This window comes from Emys orbicularis, chromosome 4 (assembly GCF_028017835.1).
Source record: "Emys orbicularis isolate rEmyOrb1 chromosome 4, rEmyOrb1.hap1, whole genome shotgun sequence".
Taxonomy (NCBI): Eukaryota; Metazoa; Chordata; order Testudines; family Emydidae; genus Emys; species Emys orbicularis.
This window is the reverse complement of record NC_088686.1, coordinates 107810312-107830713: the sequence shown is the minus strand read 5'-3', so window position 1 is coordinate 107830713 and position 20402 is coordinate 107810312. Positions and strand designations below refer to the sequence as shown.

The 20402-nt window shown below is 47.0% G+C and overlaps 1 protein-coding gene across 1 annotated transcript; it reads right to left on the bottom strand.

Annotated features, from left to right (window-relative positions):
• Positions 1-1463: 1463 nt before the first annotated feature.
• LOC135877786 (NACHT, LRR and PYD domains-containing protein 3-like) lies at positions 1464-16628 on the bottom strand. Its single transcript, XM_065403337.1, has 9 exons — positions 16346-16628; positions 10892-12608; positions 10266-10355; positions 7950-8120; positions 6763-6933; positions 5812-5982; positions 5147-5317; positions 2901-3071; positions 1464-1707 (listed from the first exon to the last, which is right to left on the bottom strand). The coding sequence occupies exons 1-9, from the start codon at positions 16626-16628 to the stop codon at positions 1464-1466; spliced, it is 3189 nt and encodes a 1062-aa protein (XP_065259409.1).
• Between the last annotated feature and the right edge of the window lie 3774 nt (positions 16629-20402).

Here is a 20402-nt window from a genome sequence, read left to right as displayed (position 1 = left end):
TAAATCTCATCCTACTCTCTCATCGTTAGAGATCGCTTAAACATGAGGTTTAATAGTGCTGCCCCAAAGAGTTAGCATTAACTGTTACAGCTCCGGATATTCTTCATAGCCACACACTTGTCCAATCCTTTTTTGAACCTTGCTACATTCTTGGCCTCAGCAGCACCATGTGGGGCCAAATTCCACAGTCTAATCGCAAAGTGTGTGAAAAAGTATTTCCTTTTATCATTGTTGAATTTGCCATCTTTTGGGTGAAATCCTGGCTCCACTGAAGTCAATGGGAGTTTTGCAATTGAATTCAGCTGAACCATGATATCACTCTTTAATTTCATCGAATGGCCCCTTAGTCCTGTGGTATGAGACAAGGAGAACAGAAGCGCTTGATCCACCATCTCTGTGTCACTCATGATTTAACATACTTTTATTATGTTCCTTCTGATTTGTTTCCTTTCTAACATAAGCAATTTCAGTTTTTTCAATCTCTATTTGTAGGAGAGTTTTTCCAGGCCCTTGGTCTTTCTCATCACCTTTCTCTGAACCCCTTTAGTTCTGCAATATCCTTTCTGAGGACTCTGCACACAGAATTCCAGAGCAGGCCACACTGTTGATTTATATAATGACATTAAAATATTATCTGCATTACTCTCCATACCATTTCTTATGCATCCTAACATTTTGTGTGCAGTGTCTGACTGCAGCTACACATTGAGCAGAGGACTTCATTGAACTATCTAAAATGATACCAAGGTTGTCATCGTACAAGAAACTCAAATTCCTCCATATGATTTGACACTGCTGTTTTTCACTTTCTCCACCAGATGGCTCTCTTTTACTGTTGCAAGGTCAGTACGGCAGTTGTACTGAACTCTATTTCCTTTCTAGCTTTTCAGCGTATCCTATTGTGCTTTATGGAATTAGAACACCGCTGTTTGTGTCAGTCAATATAAATTAACTTTGTCCTTTTATGTTCAGTCTTAAATGTTTCACGGATCAAATAGCATTTTTTAACCGACCACCTATCTATTGCTAAAGTGCCCATCACCCTGGTATTTAGGCACACTGATTTCATGACACTGCTGCAAATCACATTCCTCTCTGATCCTGGTTCTCAAAGGATTTGTGGGACTGAGCAGGATTTGTGAAAGTCTGAACGGCAGCCAATATCCCATGAATAAAGCTGGCTGAAATTTCTTGAACTAATTTGTTGTTGAAAAATAGGCATTTTTTTAAAACAGAAAAACGCCTTTCTTTGGCAAAGCTGATCTCCAGTGATGTTATGCTATCCCTGGAACCTACTTTGTGGGATTTTAATCAGTTTATTCATGTATAATCTGTTTTCCCCTAAAAGAAAAGGTGTACGTGGTTTGTTTGATCATTTGCCGTTTCTAGAAGGAGAGGCCGAGTGATTTTAAAGCAAGTGGGAAAGGGTGAAAATCCCCTAAAGCGATATTCTGCTGACGTGGTCAGAGATGATCTTCAGGATTGTAGTCTTCATCGCCACTGTAGTCTTCATCACCATTGTAGTCTTCATCGCCATTATAGCCCTCTTCACCCTTGCCATCTCCATCTCTCTTAATAGCTTCTCCATTCAAGCTAGTGAGGAAGAAGCACGAGTATGTTGTGAATATGTCACCAGTACCCGAGATCTCAGCCCCTGCTCCCACGGCCACGCACACCACTGTGGTCACATACATGTGGTCTGTGGTGCTACCGGAAGTGCACTTTTGGACAGAAAGTGATTTAAATCTCTGTGCTTCCCCAGGAGCAAGGTCTGCCATGTGTGTGATGGAACCATGTATATCTCCCCATTTATCTTCTCTTTTAACCCCCCACCCTTCCAGCCAGTGTCTGTCAAGCAGAAAAGACAAGCTGGGATACTCTTTAGAGCCCATCAGTGTAATTCCTTAGTCAGCTGCAGGAGTTCTTATTAACTGATACCAGCCACACTCTGACCGTGAGTGCACTGTCTCCTCGGCATTCTCAGACCCTGCCTGCTGGGACAATGGCAGACTGGGATTAAGAAAATTGAACCCCTTGAATGGAAACAGGGAGCATGATCACAAGACTACTGGCCTGGCCCCATTCTCAGAAACCTGCTTTGGGGACGTGAGATAATTCAAAGCACAAATAAGTGGAAGGTCCTACTCTAGTGGGAGTTAGCACCAGGATTGATCTGGAGAAAAAGGGCCAGATTCCCTGGCCTGATTCATTCCCTCTCTGCTACTCTAAAGGTGCAAAGGGGACTGAAGCTGGGCCCATAGGCGCTGACTTCTATTGGTGCCGTTGGGTGCTCGACCCCCCCTCTACCCCCGGCCCTGCCCCAACTCCATCCCTTCCCCACCCCCTCCCACCCCCATTCCAACCCCTTCCCCAAAGTCCTTGCCCCTATTCTGACTCCTTCCCCAAATCTCCGCCCCTGCCCCGCCTCTTCCCTGCCTCCTCCCCTGAGCATGCCACGTTCTTGCTCCTCCCCCTTCCCTCCCAGAGCTTGCTACAGCTGTTTGGCGGCAGCAAGCGCTGGGAGGTAGATGGAGGAACGGGGACGCGGCACGCTCAGGGGAGGAGGCAGAGGAGGAGGTCAGGTGAGGTAGGGCAGGGAGGGGAGCTTGGCTGCCAGTGGGTGCAGAGCACCCACTAATTTTTCCCCATGGAAACACCCACGGAGTCGGTGCCTATGGCTGGGCCCATCTTCCCTGCTGGAGATTTCCCAAGCATGTGGGAGTCTATAATAGAGCCAATGCAGCTGGATCTTAGACCATGCCCCCTGTGGACCCCAGCATAGGGGTGTATTGGGGGCAGGGAGAATTGGGAAGGAGGGTGAAACCAAAAACCAGAAACAACTGTTAGTCATTTCTTATGACTTCTTTCTTTCTATGTCAGGGCAGCCGGTGGTCACTTACAGCAGTGTCTGCAGCTTACAGCTTGCGCTGTTCAGTCCATCACGCAGCCGTTTCATTCCCGAATCTCCCAGCGCATCGTGATTGATATTCAGCTCTGTCAGTGACTGGTTTGTAGTTATGACAACAGAGAGATCTTCGCAACAAGCAGGTGTCAGACCACACCCGGTCAGCCTGCAAGAGGCAGGGACATGCCAACACAGGCATACCATACATGGTGTCCCCCCTCCCCCTGCCATTGAAGCCAAATTCATCCCTGATAGATTTTAAGGCCAGAAAGAGCCATTATGATCATCCAGAGGCAGACTTGCAAAGGTACAAATGGTTGCTAGGTGCCGAACTCTCACTGGTTTTCAATGAGGTTTAGGTCCGTAATTACCATTTGTGCCTTTGAAAATTTCCCTTCTACTCTGACCTCCTGAATAAGGCTGGCCATAGAATTTCACTCGCATCTAGGTTGTGATCCCTGTATTTAGGCCGATCACATGTGGATGAGCCAGAACATATCATTTAGGATGACATGTTATCTTGATTTAAAGGCTCCAAGAGTTGGAGAATCCAGCACATCCCTTAGCAGTCTGTTCTAGTGGTTAATGACCCGCATAGTTAAAAAGTTGTGTTGCTCAGGAGATTTTTTATGCCGTAATTCAGTGAGAAACATCAGTGATTTTACAAAAACAATGAGGGGGACTCCTCATTGTTTTTGCTGATACAGACTAACACAGCTACCCCCTGAAACCTGTCACCATGCAAGGCAGTGATTTTACAGTGTGTTGTGCACATACTTCCTGCTGTGTGGATTTCGCTCTATGAGCACTTGCTGACTGTTCTACTCATTTATTTCTGTGTTATCTGAAGAGGAAAAGTGTTGGCCAAATTCAGCCCTGGCCTTATTCCACTGAAGTAAACTGGAGTTAAATCAGGGATTCATTTGCCCCCGTGATTCTAACCATATTAGGAAAAGCTGGTGCCATTTGAGAGTAGGTATGAAAACCTGACACTCGTCTTTCTACCCTGGTGGGGTTCGGCAGGATGTTCCCCAATTTAAGGTTGGCGATTTTTTATGAACATTGCTAGTGCAATGTAGTTCATTTGAAGCTCTTGAATGTTGTGCACAAATCTGTATCTTGACAAGCAGGCCTGGCCCAGCAGGCTCACACTGAAAAGGGTCACGCCTTAATCACCGCGTAAGAAAGAGATGGAAGCACAAGACAGAGACAGAGTCAGCAGAAAACACCCAGCAGCCGCTGGAGAGAGGGAGATGCAAGGAACAAGAACAGGGATTGTTACGATCTCACAATGCCAGTGTGACTCTAATAGGCGCATAGTGGCATCCAGTTTTGCACATCAGCTGAGGTTTCATTACAATGACACAGTGCCACCTGGTGGTTTTTGGGCTGTCACTCCTGTTCTTGCTGGGGAGTTGTCCATACAACCTGCCATCCCAGCGGGTAATACTTAATGATTTAGCTGGCAGGCTCCTCACGGGTACCAAGTTTTTGAACGAACCTGGATGGGTTTAGAGGCTGAACTATGTTGACCAGATGTCCCAATTTTATAGGGACCGTCCCAATATTTGGGGTTTTATCTTATATAGGCTCCTATTACCCTCCGCCCCCATCCTGATTTTTTACACTTGCTATCTGGTCACCCTCGGCTGAACATCACTCTCAGCCCAGGGCAGAGCCAGTTCTGCTTTCGGGGCACTTGTGGCACTTCCCTGCTCAGAAGGAGAGACAATAAAAGCAGGTGTGGACTCATCCCTATTCTCTGCACCATACCCAGATGTTAATTTAATTGACTGGACCCTGCCTACAATTCTGATCAAGGGCTGGCACTGTCAACAGGGAGGAGCTGGCAGTGAGGTCGTGGAGCTGTACCTGTTCTGTGGGCAAACAGAGCACTTCACTCTCCACAGCGGCCAGTTTGGCACATTTGATGACCACTAAATGCACAAAAAAAGACCCCACCTTAAAAAGAAAACAGAGACTGTCTACCGGCCTCCAGTGGGGCAAGCTGTGACAAGCTGATCCTGGCACTGTGAGGGGAATGGATGGGACTATCTGGCGACTCACATTGCTAAACGTAGAAAGATCCCACTGTTGCCAGAGATCAAGGAATAGCTGCAATTGCTGGAGATGTTTAATTTAAGCAGCCACAATGTGGTGATGGAGGAAAACGTGCCCAGATTAGCCAGAAAGAGCAGAGCCAAGACCAGCCAATCACAAAGGAAGCCACTGGTGACTTACCTTAGTTTCTGTAGTTTGCAGTCTGGCTGTCTCAGCCCATCACACAGCAGCTTCATTCCTGCATCTCCCAGTTTATTATAGCACACGTCCAGCTCTCTCAGGGACTGGCTTTTACTGAGAACGGCAGAGAGAGCCCCACAACAAACTACTGTGAAATAACAGTTCGACAGCCTGCAGGGGACAGACGGACAGAGAGGACAGTGATCAGGCCTCGTGAGTCTTGCCCTGGGGATTCCCATTTCCTGGCACCCTCTGCTAGCCTCCTAAGCAGCTGCTTCAGTCCTCTGCTCTGAGCAGCATCTCTATGGGTAGAGTCCTGGAGGAGTCCAACCAGAGAGGCATTTCCTACCCCCAGCCTACAGATATAGAGGTCTGCATAAAGGAAAGCCCTTTGGTATCAGTGGGCTCGACCTTGCAACGCTTTCACATGGGAATGTGTGCTGAAGGATCCAGCCCTTACTTCTGCAGACTTTGCCTCTTTATTTGAGATGCTGTAGCTAAATCCTTCCGCACGAAATGTTCTCTCTTTTAGTACTTCAGGTTGCTCATGCCCCCGGTCTCACTGGCACTGCACCTCCACCGCCCACCTGGGGAAACTTACACATGTGCCTCTGAAATGAGCAAACACTAATCGGAGGCTTTTAAGGAAGCCCGGGAGCACTCACACGAGTTTCTGTATTTTACAGTTCTCTCGTTTCAGTCCGGCACACAGATGTTTCACTCCAGAATCCCTCAGCTCATTATTTCTCAGGTCCAGCTCCGTCAGGGTCTGGTTGGTACCGAGAACAGAGGCAAGGTCATCGCAACAAGCAGCTGTGAGAAGGCAACACTCCAGCCTGCGGGAGACAGAGATGGACAGAGAGAAAAGTAACAACCTGTTTCTGCACCACTCACTGCACTCAGGGGGCCGGTTTCAGAGGTGATGTGCAAGGTGGTGAAAATTAGATTCCCTAGGTCAGATCCAGAGTCCATTAAAGTGAAAGCGACTCTTTCCGTTGGTTTCAGTGGGCATTGGAGCAGGCCTTCTGGGCTCAGTTCTGCGCCCATTTACACAAGTGTAGCTCCCCTTCATTTCAATGGGTGGTGTACCCCTATAGCTGACAGCATAGGTGCCGACTCCATGGGTGCTCCAGGGCTGGAGCACCCACGAAAAAAAATAGTGGGTGCTCAGCACCCACCAGCCACAACTGATAGGTTGCGGTGCCAATCAGCTGTTTGGAGGCTGGGGAAGGCATTTGCGGGAGGGTGGAGAGCAGTGAGCGTCAGGGGCCTGGGGGAGAGGTTGGAGGGGAGGCAGAAAGATGCAGATTAAGGGCGGGGCCTTGCGGAAGGGGTGGAGTGGGGGCAGGGCCTCAGGGCAGAGAGGGGATGGAGCATCCCTGGGGAAAAATAAAAGTCAGCGCCTATGGCTGAGAGGAGGGGTGATGTTAGAGAGGGTTTAAAGGATTAATAGTATAATATTTGGCTCTAGATTTCCAAATACTGCCGGAATAGCAGGAGCCCTACATCTGAATATGAGGCTGTTTGCCCATGCCTAGCACACACAGATCATTGGTGAAAAGAGATAAGGAAATACAGTATGAAGAAAATGCTCATCTAGACCAGTGGTTACTCACTTTATTTTCTGTAGTTTACAGTTTGGATGCTTCAGTGCTTTGTACAGCAGCTTCACTCCTAAATCTCCCCATTTACTATAGCTCAGGTCCAGCTCTGTCAGGCTCTGGTTTTTAGTGAGCACAGAGGCGAGATCGCCCAAGGAAGTAGCGGTGAGACTGCGACCCCTCAGCCTGCAGGAGACAAAGGTATACGGAACACACAATGGCTCTTCATTTGAACACAGCCACTTGTATCCCTGTCACAGCTGGGCTCCTAGGAAGCCAAGCTAGGCAGCTCGACACCTGCAGCAAAGGTGTGAGTTGAAATCCAGCAGGTCTGAGGGGTATCCTGGCTGTTCCAATGTTAAGGAAACCAGAATAGCTCTGGGAGTGCTGGGCTGGCCACTGCTACATTCTCTGAAAGATGCCATGCGAGCGGCCTCTTGAATTACCCTTGGTCCTATAATTGGTGCAGAAGACGAATAGGGCTACGGCCCCAGCCCCATCACACCATGCCCATTAGAGGACTCCAGTAGCAAAAGTGACACCATGGCTCTTCTCCTTCTCTCCCATTGTGTTCTGGGCATGTCAGGACTGGGGCTGTGTGCCCCTTTGGCAAGGGCGTATCAATGGAAGGCTCCTTGGTTGGTGCCCTTTTCCCCACTTCCACTTTGTACCCCTAGTCAGCAGCCACAATCTGGCCCATAACATGCCAGCAATTATTAATCATTATAATTGATCGTGACCAAGTCAAAGTCCCACAGGGGCTTTATCTCCCTACATCAGGGCTTGGTAATGTTAATCTTCCACTTTCAAAAGGAAACCAAAAGGTTTGGGACTAGCAAGAGTCAATTTGCTGCCTCCTTCCAGCTCAGAGATCACAGACTCGTGTTTAAACATTCCTGAGGACTTCTCCTCTGGCCTGAGAGTGCAGCATGGCCATTTTCAGACCACAAGGGGGTTTTCATGAAAGTTACTGGGGAATGGAAAACTGGGCTTCTGCTGGAAGGCTGCGTGCAACCTTCACCATAGTGTAACTAGCAGCAGCTCCATAATCCTGGGGCTGAAATCTTCTGAACCGGGTCTCAGAGCTGAGTAGAGGGCTATCACTGACTGTGAACTGAAGTGAAGAGTTCCTCCTGGATGTCGGTTTCAGTTATAATGCCATGACTATAACACAGTTATAATGAAAATCCATGGTTACTTACCCCAGTTTCTGAACACTGCAGTTTTGATGTTTCAGTCCCTTACAGAGCAATTTAATCCCTGTTTCCCCCAGTTTGTTACCACTCAGGTCCAGCTCTTTCAGAGACTGGTTTGTCTTGAGAGCAGAGGCGAGATCCTCACAACAAGCGGAGGTGAGACGGCAGCACCCTAAGCTGCAAGAGACAGATGTGGTTACTGCTTGTTTTTACCCAGTTGGCCGCCTCCACTTTATTCATATCAATGTATTCCTGTAAAGAGATTTAGAGCTTGATCCAAAGCCTAAAGACTCCTATCATCTTCCCTGGCTTTGGGTCAGGTCCTTAGCCAGCTGTATTGTTCTTAAACCAAAGTGATCGCTAGCCATCCTATGGCATGTGCCAAACACTCTGCTGATGTGACGTTGACATGGCAGAAGCGTTCCTAGGCAATTTACAGACTGGGGTGAGGGCATGTTCAAGTTGACCAGTGCTGAACAAGAGAACAATCTCAAGCCCTGCTCCTGGAAACACCTAGGTACATGTTTAATTTGAAGTACATGAGTAGTCCCATTAAATTCACATTTAAAAAATAATAGGAAAACTGAAGAACTTCATGTGACGTGGAAGGAATTTCTCTCTTCTACAAAAGGAAAAGACAGTGTGCAATGGAAGGCACATGGGAAGGTGGAATGATTTAGCAGGCCAGGATTTTATGTTTGTAACATGTTTCCTTGCTTCCCTATGATCATTTGGGGTGTTTTGCAAGCACAGTTTTGTATCATTGATTTAAAATAATTAAAGCCATTTTAAAAACAAACAAACACTATGCCAATGTAATAGGGAAACTGAGATTGTAGCAGAAGTCAGGACAGTCAGAGTTATGGTTAACTCGTCCCCTGGTGCATGCCTTCTGCTCTCCCCCTTGGCATGCATTCACTATAACAGGATCTTTCATTACAGGGAAGATGCTTCATAATATTCCATGTTTAATTAGCAATCCCAAGAGCTGAACTGTAATTGGTTTGTGTTTGATAAAGATTCAGTTGTGAAAAACTAAGCAGGATCTGGGTAAGTAAACAGGAGAAAGGGAAGACTGTTTAGGGTAGATTTAAGTCTATGTGCCATTAGAGAGACAAGTTAGATGAGGTAATTTCTTTTATTGGACCAACTTCTGTGGGTGAGAGAGCCAAACTTTCGAGCTACACAGAGCTCTTCTTCAGGGCTGGGAGATGTACTAAGAATGTCACAGCTAAATATAAGATCAAACAGATAGTTTAGCATAAGTAGTTATCATATATTCTAATCCAGGGACCATTCAAGGGGAAGTGGCCCCTGTAGTCATAGGACAAACAGGGGGGTTAGTGGGTTGCAGATTGTAATAAGCCATAACTCCAGTGTCTTTATTAAGACCATCATTTTTAGTGTCTAGCAAAGTTATGAATTCAAACTCCCAGGCTCATCTTTTGAAAGCCTTGGTCAGGTTTCCTTTGAGGGTGAGGACTGATGGGGTCAGATGTGGAGTCATCACTTTGTGAAAAGAGTTCACCCACAGTTGAAAGGGTGTTTTTGTCTTTGATCATTTTCCTGTGGGAGTTCATTCGAGCATGTAGTGATTGTCTTGGGGCCATTGACATTCACTGAAATCCCTTAGGTACCATACGTTTGAAAATTCTTCCTCATGTCAAATGTTTGAGGGGTTTAAAAACCAATCACCATTGGGACTTCTTGGTTTGTTAGTAGCATTCTTGGTCAAAATTCTCCTCTGAGATTCTTGCCTAGGCTTGCACTGACTTCAGTGAGAGTTGCTTCCATGTTGACCCCTGAATTTTTTCCCTCTGGGAACAGAGCTTCCCATTCAGGAAATAATGCAGCTGTGGAGCCCCACGCTAAGTGGGCATTTTCAGGAGCACATCCAGTGTGTCATAGACCTGGACACCTATAAAAACCATTATTCCCGTCAACCAGCTCTTTTTCCATAGAACATAAATAAACTGCTCTTATTTTGTATGGGTGAGGGGAAGCGAAAGAAGAAATCAGGTCTGTTACACTGGTCAAACATATAGGACATACTTAATAACAGAAATACATTTCATAATAATGTTCTTATCTAGATACAGTGCACAAAATGGCAATAATAAATAATAATGATACATAAATATGTCTAGCTCAAGTAACCTCTGAATTCCTGGGTCTTTATCACTAACACATCATGAAGCTGGCTGGTTCCATGTGAATTAGCAGTCACTCTGCTGCTCAGAGATTAAACCCCAGTGATACATAGCTGCTAAGCCCCTGAGAGAACAGCAGCAATGATAGGCTCGTAGAAGAGCAAACACTTACGATATTTTCTTTAGTTTACAGCCTGGATCCTTCAGTGCTTGACACAAAAGGTGAGGTGGGGAATATTTTGGCTCCTTCTCCTCCAACTCCCTGGAAAGAGAGAAAAGAAACGTTCCATTGTGGGTGCTGAAAAAAAAATTCACTCTCATTTCAAGAGGTTGGCTCAGTAGTTTTTATTCTGGAGGAGACAATTCAATTATTTTTTTGAAAAATAATCCTTTTAAACATTATCGGATGCTACTACCTCTTTATTCTGATGCAAAATTAGTAAATGGCAGATTTCTGGCATCAGAAATGTGTATTTTGAAAAGTGTAAGTGAATCGGGCTTATTTGACAGCCCATGGAATTGAAGGTGTCTGTTATTGGCCAGGACAAAGATCCTGAACGAAAGCCCATTAATGTTTATGGGAAAGACTCTCCTGTTGACTTGAATAGGCATTGCGCCAAGATTGTGGCAATGTAAGCTGTGGCAATGTATCATCAATACAATGTATTGAGTAAGGACGTCTGGATTTAGGCCTATGGTTGACAGATCCATTTGCACTCTGACAATAGCAGGTGCTATTATAACTACACATGCTGGATATTCATATCAATAAACCGACACACTCACCAAGGAACTAACTTTCGTAGCACTGACTCTTGTCTTTCCTCCTGCTCTTCTAGTCCAAACGTACAATCGTTCAGAGAGAGCGACTGCTCATTACGACAATTCTTTATGCAGAATGAAAGAACCATGTGGTCGACTTTTGTAAAGGGAATATTGCTCAGACCAATTTCTTGGAAATGATCCATTGCACTTTTGACAAACTCTTCTTCCTGAATCTCGTGCAAACAGTGAAGCAACTCAAGCTGGAATTGCTTTTCCTGGAGGTATCTGAAGGTCAGACCGCAGCTTCTTTTTGCTACAGATCCAAACCACTTCAATAAATTCTGTTTAATTTCAGGTGAAATTTTACAGCCAAAGATTTTCTCTGTGTTATTCATTCTCTCTTTGTTTAAGAGACCAAACAGGAAACGTACCGTCAAGGTAAAAGAATTATCTCTAGATTTTCCATAATTTTTCAAAATTTCATTCACATCTTTCTTCAGAGTCACTGAATCGCACCCTTTTTCTTTATCTTCCACCAAGAGATAGAACAAAGCTGCAAAGAACTCTTGGAAACTTAAGTGAATGAAGCTGTAGACACTTTCAAAGCCGATATCTTTTTGGAAAACATTCTTAGTGAGAAAGAGGGACTGAATGTCAGATCCATCCAAACCATGCTTCCTCGCATCTTCTTCTTCAAAGAGTATTTTATTGTTCAAGATCCCATCTGCAGCTAGGGAGCATAGCTTCTTCAGGTCAGTGTGTACGGATTCCTTTGAATTGGAATGGTTATCTAATAAACTGGACAGAAAGAGCATGTATACCGAGGTGGTTGTTTTTGAGCTTTTGGCTAGATCTTCTCCGCTCTCCATCTGTTGTTTCATCACCGTGCACAGGATCCAGCACACGATGGGAGCAAAGCACATGGTGAAGAGCATTTCATTCTCTTTTACAAAATCTAGAGCTTGTTTTGCTTGTATGGCATTTGCAAAGAATTTGCAGAAATACTCCTTCCTGTCCTCTTCAGAGAATCCCAGGATTGTTGCAATATGGGGAAACTTCAGACACTGCCGGAGTTTATCCAGAGCGGTGGGTCTCGTAGTGATTATTAAGTAGGATTTTGGAAGAATTGTTTTCCTTAATAAACTGCTCAGTATGATTTCCACTGGCTTTGTCTGACAGGGATCAGTGCACAGACTACTTTCTTGCTGATCAAAGGAAAATTTAAGTACATCAAAACCATCAATTATGAACAAAAGCTTCTCTGGATTCACCAAAATATCTTTGATGGGTGCGTTTCTGTCAGGACAATTGTTTAAAATCAGATCTGCGACGCTTCGACGCTCAGAAATACAGTTCATTTCCCTGCTATTGATGTAGAAGATGTAATCAAACTTGCCAGGATAGAGTTTTCCAAATGCCCAGTCTACCATGAGCTTCTTGGCTAACATTGTTTTTCCAATCCCAGCAGCTCCCTGCAGCACAATGGTTCTCAGTGGTGTTTGCCTGTTTCCACTAGCATCAAATAAAGTCTCCAGTTTAGTAGAACTAGCTCGCTTTGCCATGATTTCTGCATGCTCTTTCCCTTTGGCTCTTATTTCGTGCTTTCTCTCCTTCTGGTCACGATGTTCCTTTACAATCAGCAGCTTTGTGTATCTTGTGTTTAGTTCCACACACTCTCCAACTTGATTGTTCCTCTCTTCTATTAGTTGGTATTTTTCTCGTGTATGTTCCTTATACTTTGGTCTGTAATCTAATTCAGTGATATGGAGAATCAGAATCCGCGAATGCAGAAATTCAGGGGAAAAAGACAGATTTGTCATTAAGGAATTTCATGGTAGTGTTATTTAGATGCATCCCAGATTCTAGTTAATAAGGGGAATAACAGATCATATTGCTGTGGGGGTGAGGGGGATTTCAGATGATGAAAAATAGATATTTTGAAATTAAATTTTAAAAATTGAATTCAGCTGAACATTGACTATACTAGTGAAACGTTTCCAGAGATAGAGATTCTTCAGTATGGAGAGATGCAGGGAGTAGAAGGGAAAATATATACATGCAAGTTAATAGCTGATGTTTAAAAGTAGAATGACTCCCTCTATTTCAATGGTCTTTGGATCACCCCCCAACTCAGTTACTCATGAATTTGAGAATTTGGAAAACACACTGGGCCAAATTCTGGTCTCTGTAACACTGGAATAAATCAGAATAATGACTTAATTACAGGTACTCTAGATTTACACTGGTGTACCTGAGGTCAGATTCTGTCCCCAAATGACTATTATTTTGTCTACTGATACACTGAACACTTGATAGATGCACTGTAATGTCTGCAACGCTGCTAACAACTGGGTACTTTTTCAACACGTATGTCCCATATGTTACCTTGTGTCATTTTCAAACTCAGAGTTGCAACAGATAGAGATCGAGTAGATTGAGACTGAACCAAAACTGAAAGAGAAATAACATGGGGTTAGTATGAGTCTCAGAGAAATGAGATGGGCATGAGCCACATATCAATGGATCTCCACTCCTTTTGTGGGAATGATACTTATAGAGCCAAGACTCAATCCTCTTGTTCTCATTAAATATCAAGGATGCTTACAGGATTAGGGGAAGTACATTCTAAAGAAACTTCATTACACTTTGGTCAGTTGCAGTGAGGGCCAGGAAGTGATGAATCCTGTGATGGGGCATCTGCCCCGCACTGGCCCTGATAGGGTTAAAACCCAGCCTACAGGGCTGCAAAAAAACAGCCAATTAGGGCAGTGGCTGCAGCCAATTAGGGCAGCAGCTGGACCAGCCAATCAGGGCCCAGCTGTCCCATATAAAAGGAAGCTGCAAGCCAGAACCAGGAGTCTGCTGCAGGAAGCCCAAAGGAGGGGACTGGCTTCCTAGAGGGATGCAGAGACTAGCACCGTGTACAGGGCTGCTAGGGCTTGCAGGCCCGAGGCCCTGGGAAGAGGGTGAAGGAGCCAGAGGCAGGAGCCAAAGGTGCTGGGGCTGCGGGGAAGTGGCCCAGGGAATTGAGACAGACTGGTGCAGAAAGAAAGGAGGGGCAGTGGGAAGCTGTTGTTTAGAGGATCCCTGGGCTGGGACCCAGAGTAGTGGGCGGGCCTGGGTCCCCCCCTCCCCACTTGCTGCTGAAAAAGCGGCTAGGCTATGGACTGCCAAGTCGCTGCGAGGAGTGGCTAGACTGTTGTGGAAGGAGTCACCCTGGAAGGGGGGAACCCAGATTGTGACACAGCCAGAGGGCTGTGCCACGAAGCAGAGGCAGTGAGACTGGAACTGCAGTGAGTCTGCAGGCGGAGATGAGGACGGAAGAGCCACCACCACCGGAGGGCACACCTGTTGACCAGCACTATTTCCTGAAACGGCCAGCAGGAGGCACCAGTGTGGTGAGAGACCCCACCAGGGCCGGCTCCAGGCACCAGGCAACCAAGCTGGTGCTTGGGGCGGCACCTGGAGGGGGGCGGCCCGGCGCTCTGGCCGCCGGGGGGAGAGCCGAGCCCCCGCCGGGGCTCGCCGCCCTCTCGCCGCCCTGCCCCCGGCGCTCTGGCCGCCGGGGGGAGAGCCGAGCCCCCGCCGGGGCTCGCCGCCCTCTCGCCGCCCTGCCCCCGGCGCTCTGGCCGCCGGGGGGAGAGCCGAGCCCCCGCCGGGGCTCGCCGCCCTCTCGCCGCCCTGCCCCCGGCGCTCTGGCCGCCGGGGGGGAGAGCCAAGCCCCCGCCGGGGCTCCCCACCCTCTCGCCGCCCTGCCCCCGGCGCTCTGGCCGCCGGGGGAAGAGCCGAGCCCCCGCTGGGGCTCGCCGCCCTGCCCCCGGCGCTCTGGCCGCCGGGGGGGAGAGCCGAGCCCCCGCCGGGGCTCGCCGCCCTCCTCCCAGGGCTCCGGCCGCCCTGCCCCCGGCCGCCTCCCCCCCCCGCCGGGGGGAGAGCGGAGCCCCCGCCGGGGCTCGCCACCCTCGCCCCGGGGCTCCGGCCGCCCTCCCCCCGGCGGGAGAGCAGAGCCCCCGCCCGGGCTCCGCCCCCCCCGCCCGGAGGCTTTTTTGCCTGGGGCGGCAAAAAAGCCAGAGCCGGCCCTGGACCCCACGACAAATCCTTAAAATATGTAAAAAGCAACAAAGAGTCCTGTGACACTTTATAGACTAACGGATGTATTGGAGCATAAGCTTTCGTGGGTGAATACCCACCTCGTCAGACTCATTAAAATATGAGTCCAAAGCAACAGAATAATACTTCAGGTGGAGTGGAGGGGGAAAGTGCATCATTTTCAAACTAGTGTAACTCACAAAAATGGCAAAACCAATTTTATGCAAATTGTCCTTATATTCTCAATGGGCTGAGATCATCTTGGACACCTTGTTTGAGAAGGTTACGAAGTGTGTGTGTGGGCGAGGCAGAGGGTCTAGAAAAGGGGGGATAAGAATGGAAGGGGGAAAAGATCGGTAACTGTAGCACTATCACAGCAGCTTTGGTCTATATAGTGAGGTCCAGCAACTCTGAGCCACAGAGCCACCCACAGGCAGTGGTGTCAGGCTGCTGGAAATCTGAGCAGTCCCTGGGGCTGTTATAATTCATGCCAAGGGCCTGGGCCCTAGAGAAGCCCCAAATCTCAGGGGGTCACGAGGTTATTACATGGAGGGTCACGAGCTATCAGCCTCCACCCCAAACCCCGCTTTGCCTCCAGCATTTATAATGGTGTTAAATATATAAAAAAGTATTTTTAATTTTTTAGGGGGGTCACATTCAGAGGCTTGCTATGGGAAAGGGGGTCACCAGTACAAAAGTTTGAGAACCACTGGTTTAGCTCCTGTGTGATGGGCGGTGCTTTCTCCCACATAAAAATAAAATGTGGGGCGTGACCATGCAACCTGGAAGCGCAATAGGAGCAGAATCAGGCTCTTACAATAGCATTCTGCTTCTCCCAGGTCTCTCTCTTTCTCGGTTACCTGTATGGTGTCTGTCTATATTTTACATAACGACTTATGTAGAAATGTATTATACACTAACTACAGCTGATTCATGGCATAATAAATGCAGTGCTCATCTAGAGAACATGCAATAAGAGCTACTAATAAAAAAGAGGCACAATAGTTTCACTGTCATTCTAGAAAAATATTATGGACCAAATTTTCAAAGAGCAGCATCCCTTCTACTGGTGCAAATTGACGTATAGGTGCAAATCTGGGTACTCCCAGTAGGTACAGAGCAGGTTGTTAGAAGTGCAAATGCTCTGATTTAGACCTGCAGTTATGGGGCCGCACTTTTTGCAGGTGCAAAAAAAGGAGGCTGGAGTTTTGCAAGTTCACCCCATATGTATCTCTGCCTTGATTGGTGACTCCCACCGGTTTCCTCAGGGTTTTGGAATCCGTTAGGTGGCATTAGCTTGCTGCTGCTGCTACTACTGCTGTTCCTTCTGCTGGAGCTGCAGTGGGGAATATTAATGAAGAAGGACTCACAGGGGTAGCAGCTGCGTTAGATTTTTTGTACCTGTCTCTTTTTCCTCTTGGAGTTTCATGGCAGAGTTTTTCAGACCGATTTTGGTGAAGATTTCGATCGCTACGTTCGCTGCACTGTCTTCGCCATAGAACTCTATCAGGAGACTGGCCACATCCATTTCGTCGGCATTCTCCAGCTTGCCCCGGGGGATTTTACGTTTCGTCCCCTCATAACGAAAATCAGATAATTTGTGTTTAAATTTTTTTAAATCTTTCTTTTCGAGATCCTCCAGTTCCTGCACGAGGATGTCAGTCAGGGTCTTGTCTTCACTCATCGTGTGCTGTTAGGAATGGTCTGAAACTGAATCAAGAACATTAGAAGATTAAAGCTAAACTATTAAAACCAAGAGACATCATAAAGTTGCAGTCACTGCACAAAACAAACACCTCCCCATGGAACCAAAGGAATTAGCTCAGCAGATGTTATCGTCTGTATTGTGTGTTACTAGAGATTTCTTGTAACACTTATTTTCCTAGTTTACTCTTTACAGTGTAAGCATTGTCATAGCAGATCAGATCAATGATCCATATAGTCTGGGATCCTGCCCTCAGCACTGGCAGCCCCTGAGGCTTCAGAGAAACATGTAAAACTCTTGTAATGGACAGTTATTGAATGACTTCTCCATAGGACTTCTTCCTATCCTCCATCAGTTAGGGCGTGACTACAGTCATAAAGCAGGAAAGTTTAACCCCCTACTGGATGGAATCAGAGCTGCTCAACTGAGTGTCAGATTAACTGAAGCTGGTTGGAAAAATGTGAGTGTTTTCCCCCAAAAATGAGAGCGATGAGGTAGAGGAGGCAATGTCTTTTATTGGACCACCTTCTGTTGGTGGCAGGGACAAGCCTTCAGGCTCCACAGAGCTCTTTGTCTGGAGAAAGTTACCAGAAAGTCTGAGCTAAATACAAGATGGGACAGATTGTTAAGCATAAGGGTTTCACACATGTTGCAGGAGACACTTAAAATGAAGTGGGCAATCAAGGTTAGCAGACAATAGGGTATGTGACCCTGTCATAACTATAAAGGGAAGGGTAACAGCTCTCCTGTGTACAGTACTATAAAATCCCTCCTGGCCAGAGACTCCAAAATACTTTTACCTGTAAAGGGTTAAGAAGCTCGGGTAACCTGGCTGACACCTGACCCAAAGGACCAATAAGGGGACAAGATACATTCAAATCTTGGGAGCGGGGGAAAGGCTTTTGTTTTGTGCTCTTTGTTTAAGGGGTTGTTCGCTCTTGGGACTGAGAGGGACCAGACATCAATCCAGGTTCTCCCCATCTTTCTAAACAAGTCTCTCATATTTCAAACTTGTAAGTAAAAAGCCAGGCAAGGCGTCTTAGTTTTACTTTGTTTTCTCAACTTGTAAATGTACCTTTTACTAGAGTGATTATCTTTGTTTGCTGTACTTTGAACCTGAGACTAGAGGGGGGGTCCTCTGAGCTCTTTACGTTTGATTACCCTGTAAAGTTATTTTCCATACTGATTTTACAGAGATGATTTTTACCTTTTTCTTTAATTAAAAGCCTTCTTTTTAAGAACCTGATTGATTTTTCCTTGTTTTTAGATCCAAGGGAGTTGGATCTGTATTCACCAGGAGTTGGTGAAAGGAAGGAGGGGGGAAGGGTCAATTTCTCCTTGTTTTAAGATCCAAGGGGTTTGGATCTGTATTCACCAGGGAATTGGTGAAAGATTTCTCAAAGCTTCCCAGGGAAGGGAATGGTGGCAGCGGACCAGAACTAAGCTGGTAGTTAAGCTTAGAAGTCCTCATGCAGGCCCCCACACTTGTACCCTAAAGTTCAAAGTGGGGATACAGCCTTGACATGGTGGCAGAGCGGTGGAGATCATTTTAAACCCAAAAGCCAGTAAGATTTTTTTTTTCCTTCTAGCTGCTTGGAAAACAGAGCTGAAGGTAGATGCATATCTTATCTCTCCTTGCCTGAAGGCAGAGGTGTTAAGTTTTTTTAACAAGAGCTTTTGTTAAGAGAAGGGTTCAATCATTGAGCAAACTGGTAAAAGGAATTTACAAGCTGAATTGTTTTTTTTTTTCTTTTTACATCCTCGGAAGTAGCTAGTTAGAAATTCTCTGTTAACTCAGCAGCAGCCTGAGCTAAGTGCATCCCAGTTTCAGTCAACTGCAGAGGAGTGTGACCCAGCACAAGAAAACAGGAAAATGACTACAAAAGAAGAAAAAGCCAAAGAGGAGGCCCACAAGAGAGCTATGGAGCTGAGAGAAAGAGAAGAGAAAGCCAAAGAGGAGGCCCACAAGAGAGAGATGGAGTTAAAAGAAAGAGAAGAGAAAGCCAAAGAGGAGGCCCACAAGAGAGAGATGGAGTTAAAAGAAAGAGAAGAGAAAGCCAAAGAGGAGGCCCACAAGAGAACTATGGAGCTGGAGAAAGCCAAAGAGGAGGCCCACAAGAGAACTATGGAGCTGGAAAAAGCCAAAGAGGAGGCTTACAAGAGAACTATGGAGCTGGAAAAAGCCAAAGAGGAGGCGAGAGAAAAAGAGATGGGGGAGAGAGAAAAAGAAAGGAAGCATGAACTGGAAGTAGCAAGGGCTAGGCAGGATGCACCAGCCCATCCTAGCAACTCCTCTCCAGGTACCACTTCCCATCCCAGAAAATTCCCCACCTACAAGGCAGGCGATGATACTGAGGCCTTCTTAGAAAATTTTGAAAGGGCCTGCCTTGGATACAGCATCACTCCAAACCAGTACATGGTAGAGCTGAGGCCGCAGCTCAGTGGACCCTTAGCAGAGGTGGCGGCTGAAATGCCTAAGGAACACATGAACAGTTATGAACTTTTTAAAAACAAGGCCAGACTCAGAATGGGGCTAACACCCGAGCATGCCCGTCGGCGGTTCAGAGCCCTAAGGTGGAAACCAGACGTGTCATTTACCCGGCATGCCTACCACATTGACAAAAATTGTGATGCCTGGGTATCAGGAGCAAATGTTAAATCTCTGGAAGATCTGGTTTCCCTAGTAAAAATGGAGCAGTTTTTAGAGGGTGTTCCTGAGGAAATAGAAAGGTACATCCTAGATGGGAAGCCCAAAACTGTAACCGAGGCGGGGGAGATTGGAGCTAAATGGGTGGAGGTGGCAGAAAAGAAAAAAGCTAGTAGCAGTTGGAGTGAATATCAGAAGGGGCAAGCCGAAACAAAACCTTACCACCGGGGACAACCCAAGGCCCCACCCACATCCCAAGGGAAACCCCAGACGCCTTCTCACCCCACCACACCAGTCTCCATCAACCAACATCGCCCCGGTGATACCTTAGCAGGGCAATGTTTTAAATGTAATGAACTGGGGCATATAAAGGCTCACTGCCCCAAGAACCCCAACCGATTACAGTTCATTACACCCCAATCACACCAAAGATCCCCAGACCCAGATGCCTCTCTCATACCCTCGGAGCGAAGGGAAACCTTGAGAGTGGGCGGAAAGAAGGTTATCGCTTGGAGGGACACTGGGGCACAAGTGTCAACTATCCACCAATCCCTAGTGGACCCCAAACTCATCAACCCGGAGCATCCAGTGACCATTCAACCCTTCGTGTCACAGTCTGTAACCTTGCCTACAGCCAAGTTGCATGTCCAGTACAAGGGCTGGTCAGGAATGTGGACTTTTGCAGTCTATGACAGTTATCCCATCCCCATGCTGCTGGGGGAAGACTTGGCCAACCATGTGAAGCTAGCCAAGAGGGTGGGAATAGTCACCCTCAGCCAGGCTAAGCAAGCTTTCACCCCTATCCCTGTTCCTGAGCCGTCCACCAGGGCCCCGTCTGTGTTACCAGAGACCCAAACAAAGGTGGTGGAACCGGATCCCCTGCCAACGACTGCAACAGCCGTAGTGGATCCAATCCCAGAGGCCCAGCCAAAGCCAGTCCCAGAACCGAAACTGGCAACGCAGCCAGCACCAGAACCATTGCCAGCACTGAGTCCAGCGCTTGCAAACCCGTCTACAACTCCAACACCAGAGGGCACCAGCGAGCCTGAACTGGTGGAAGCAGCAGATAACCCTACCCAAGAGGCTCAGCCAGAGCCTGAAATACC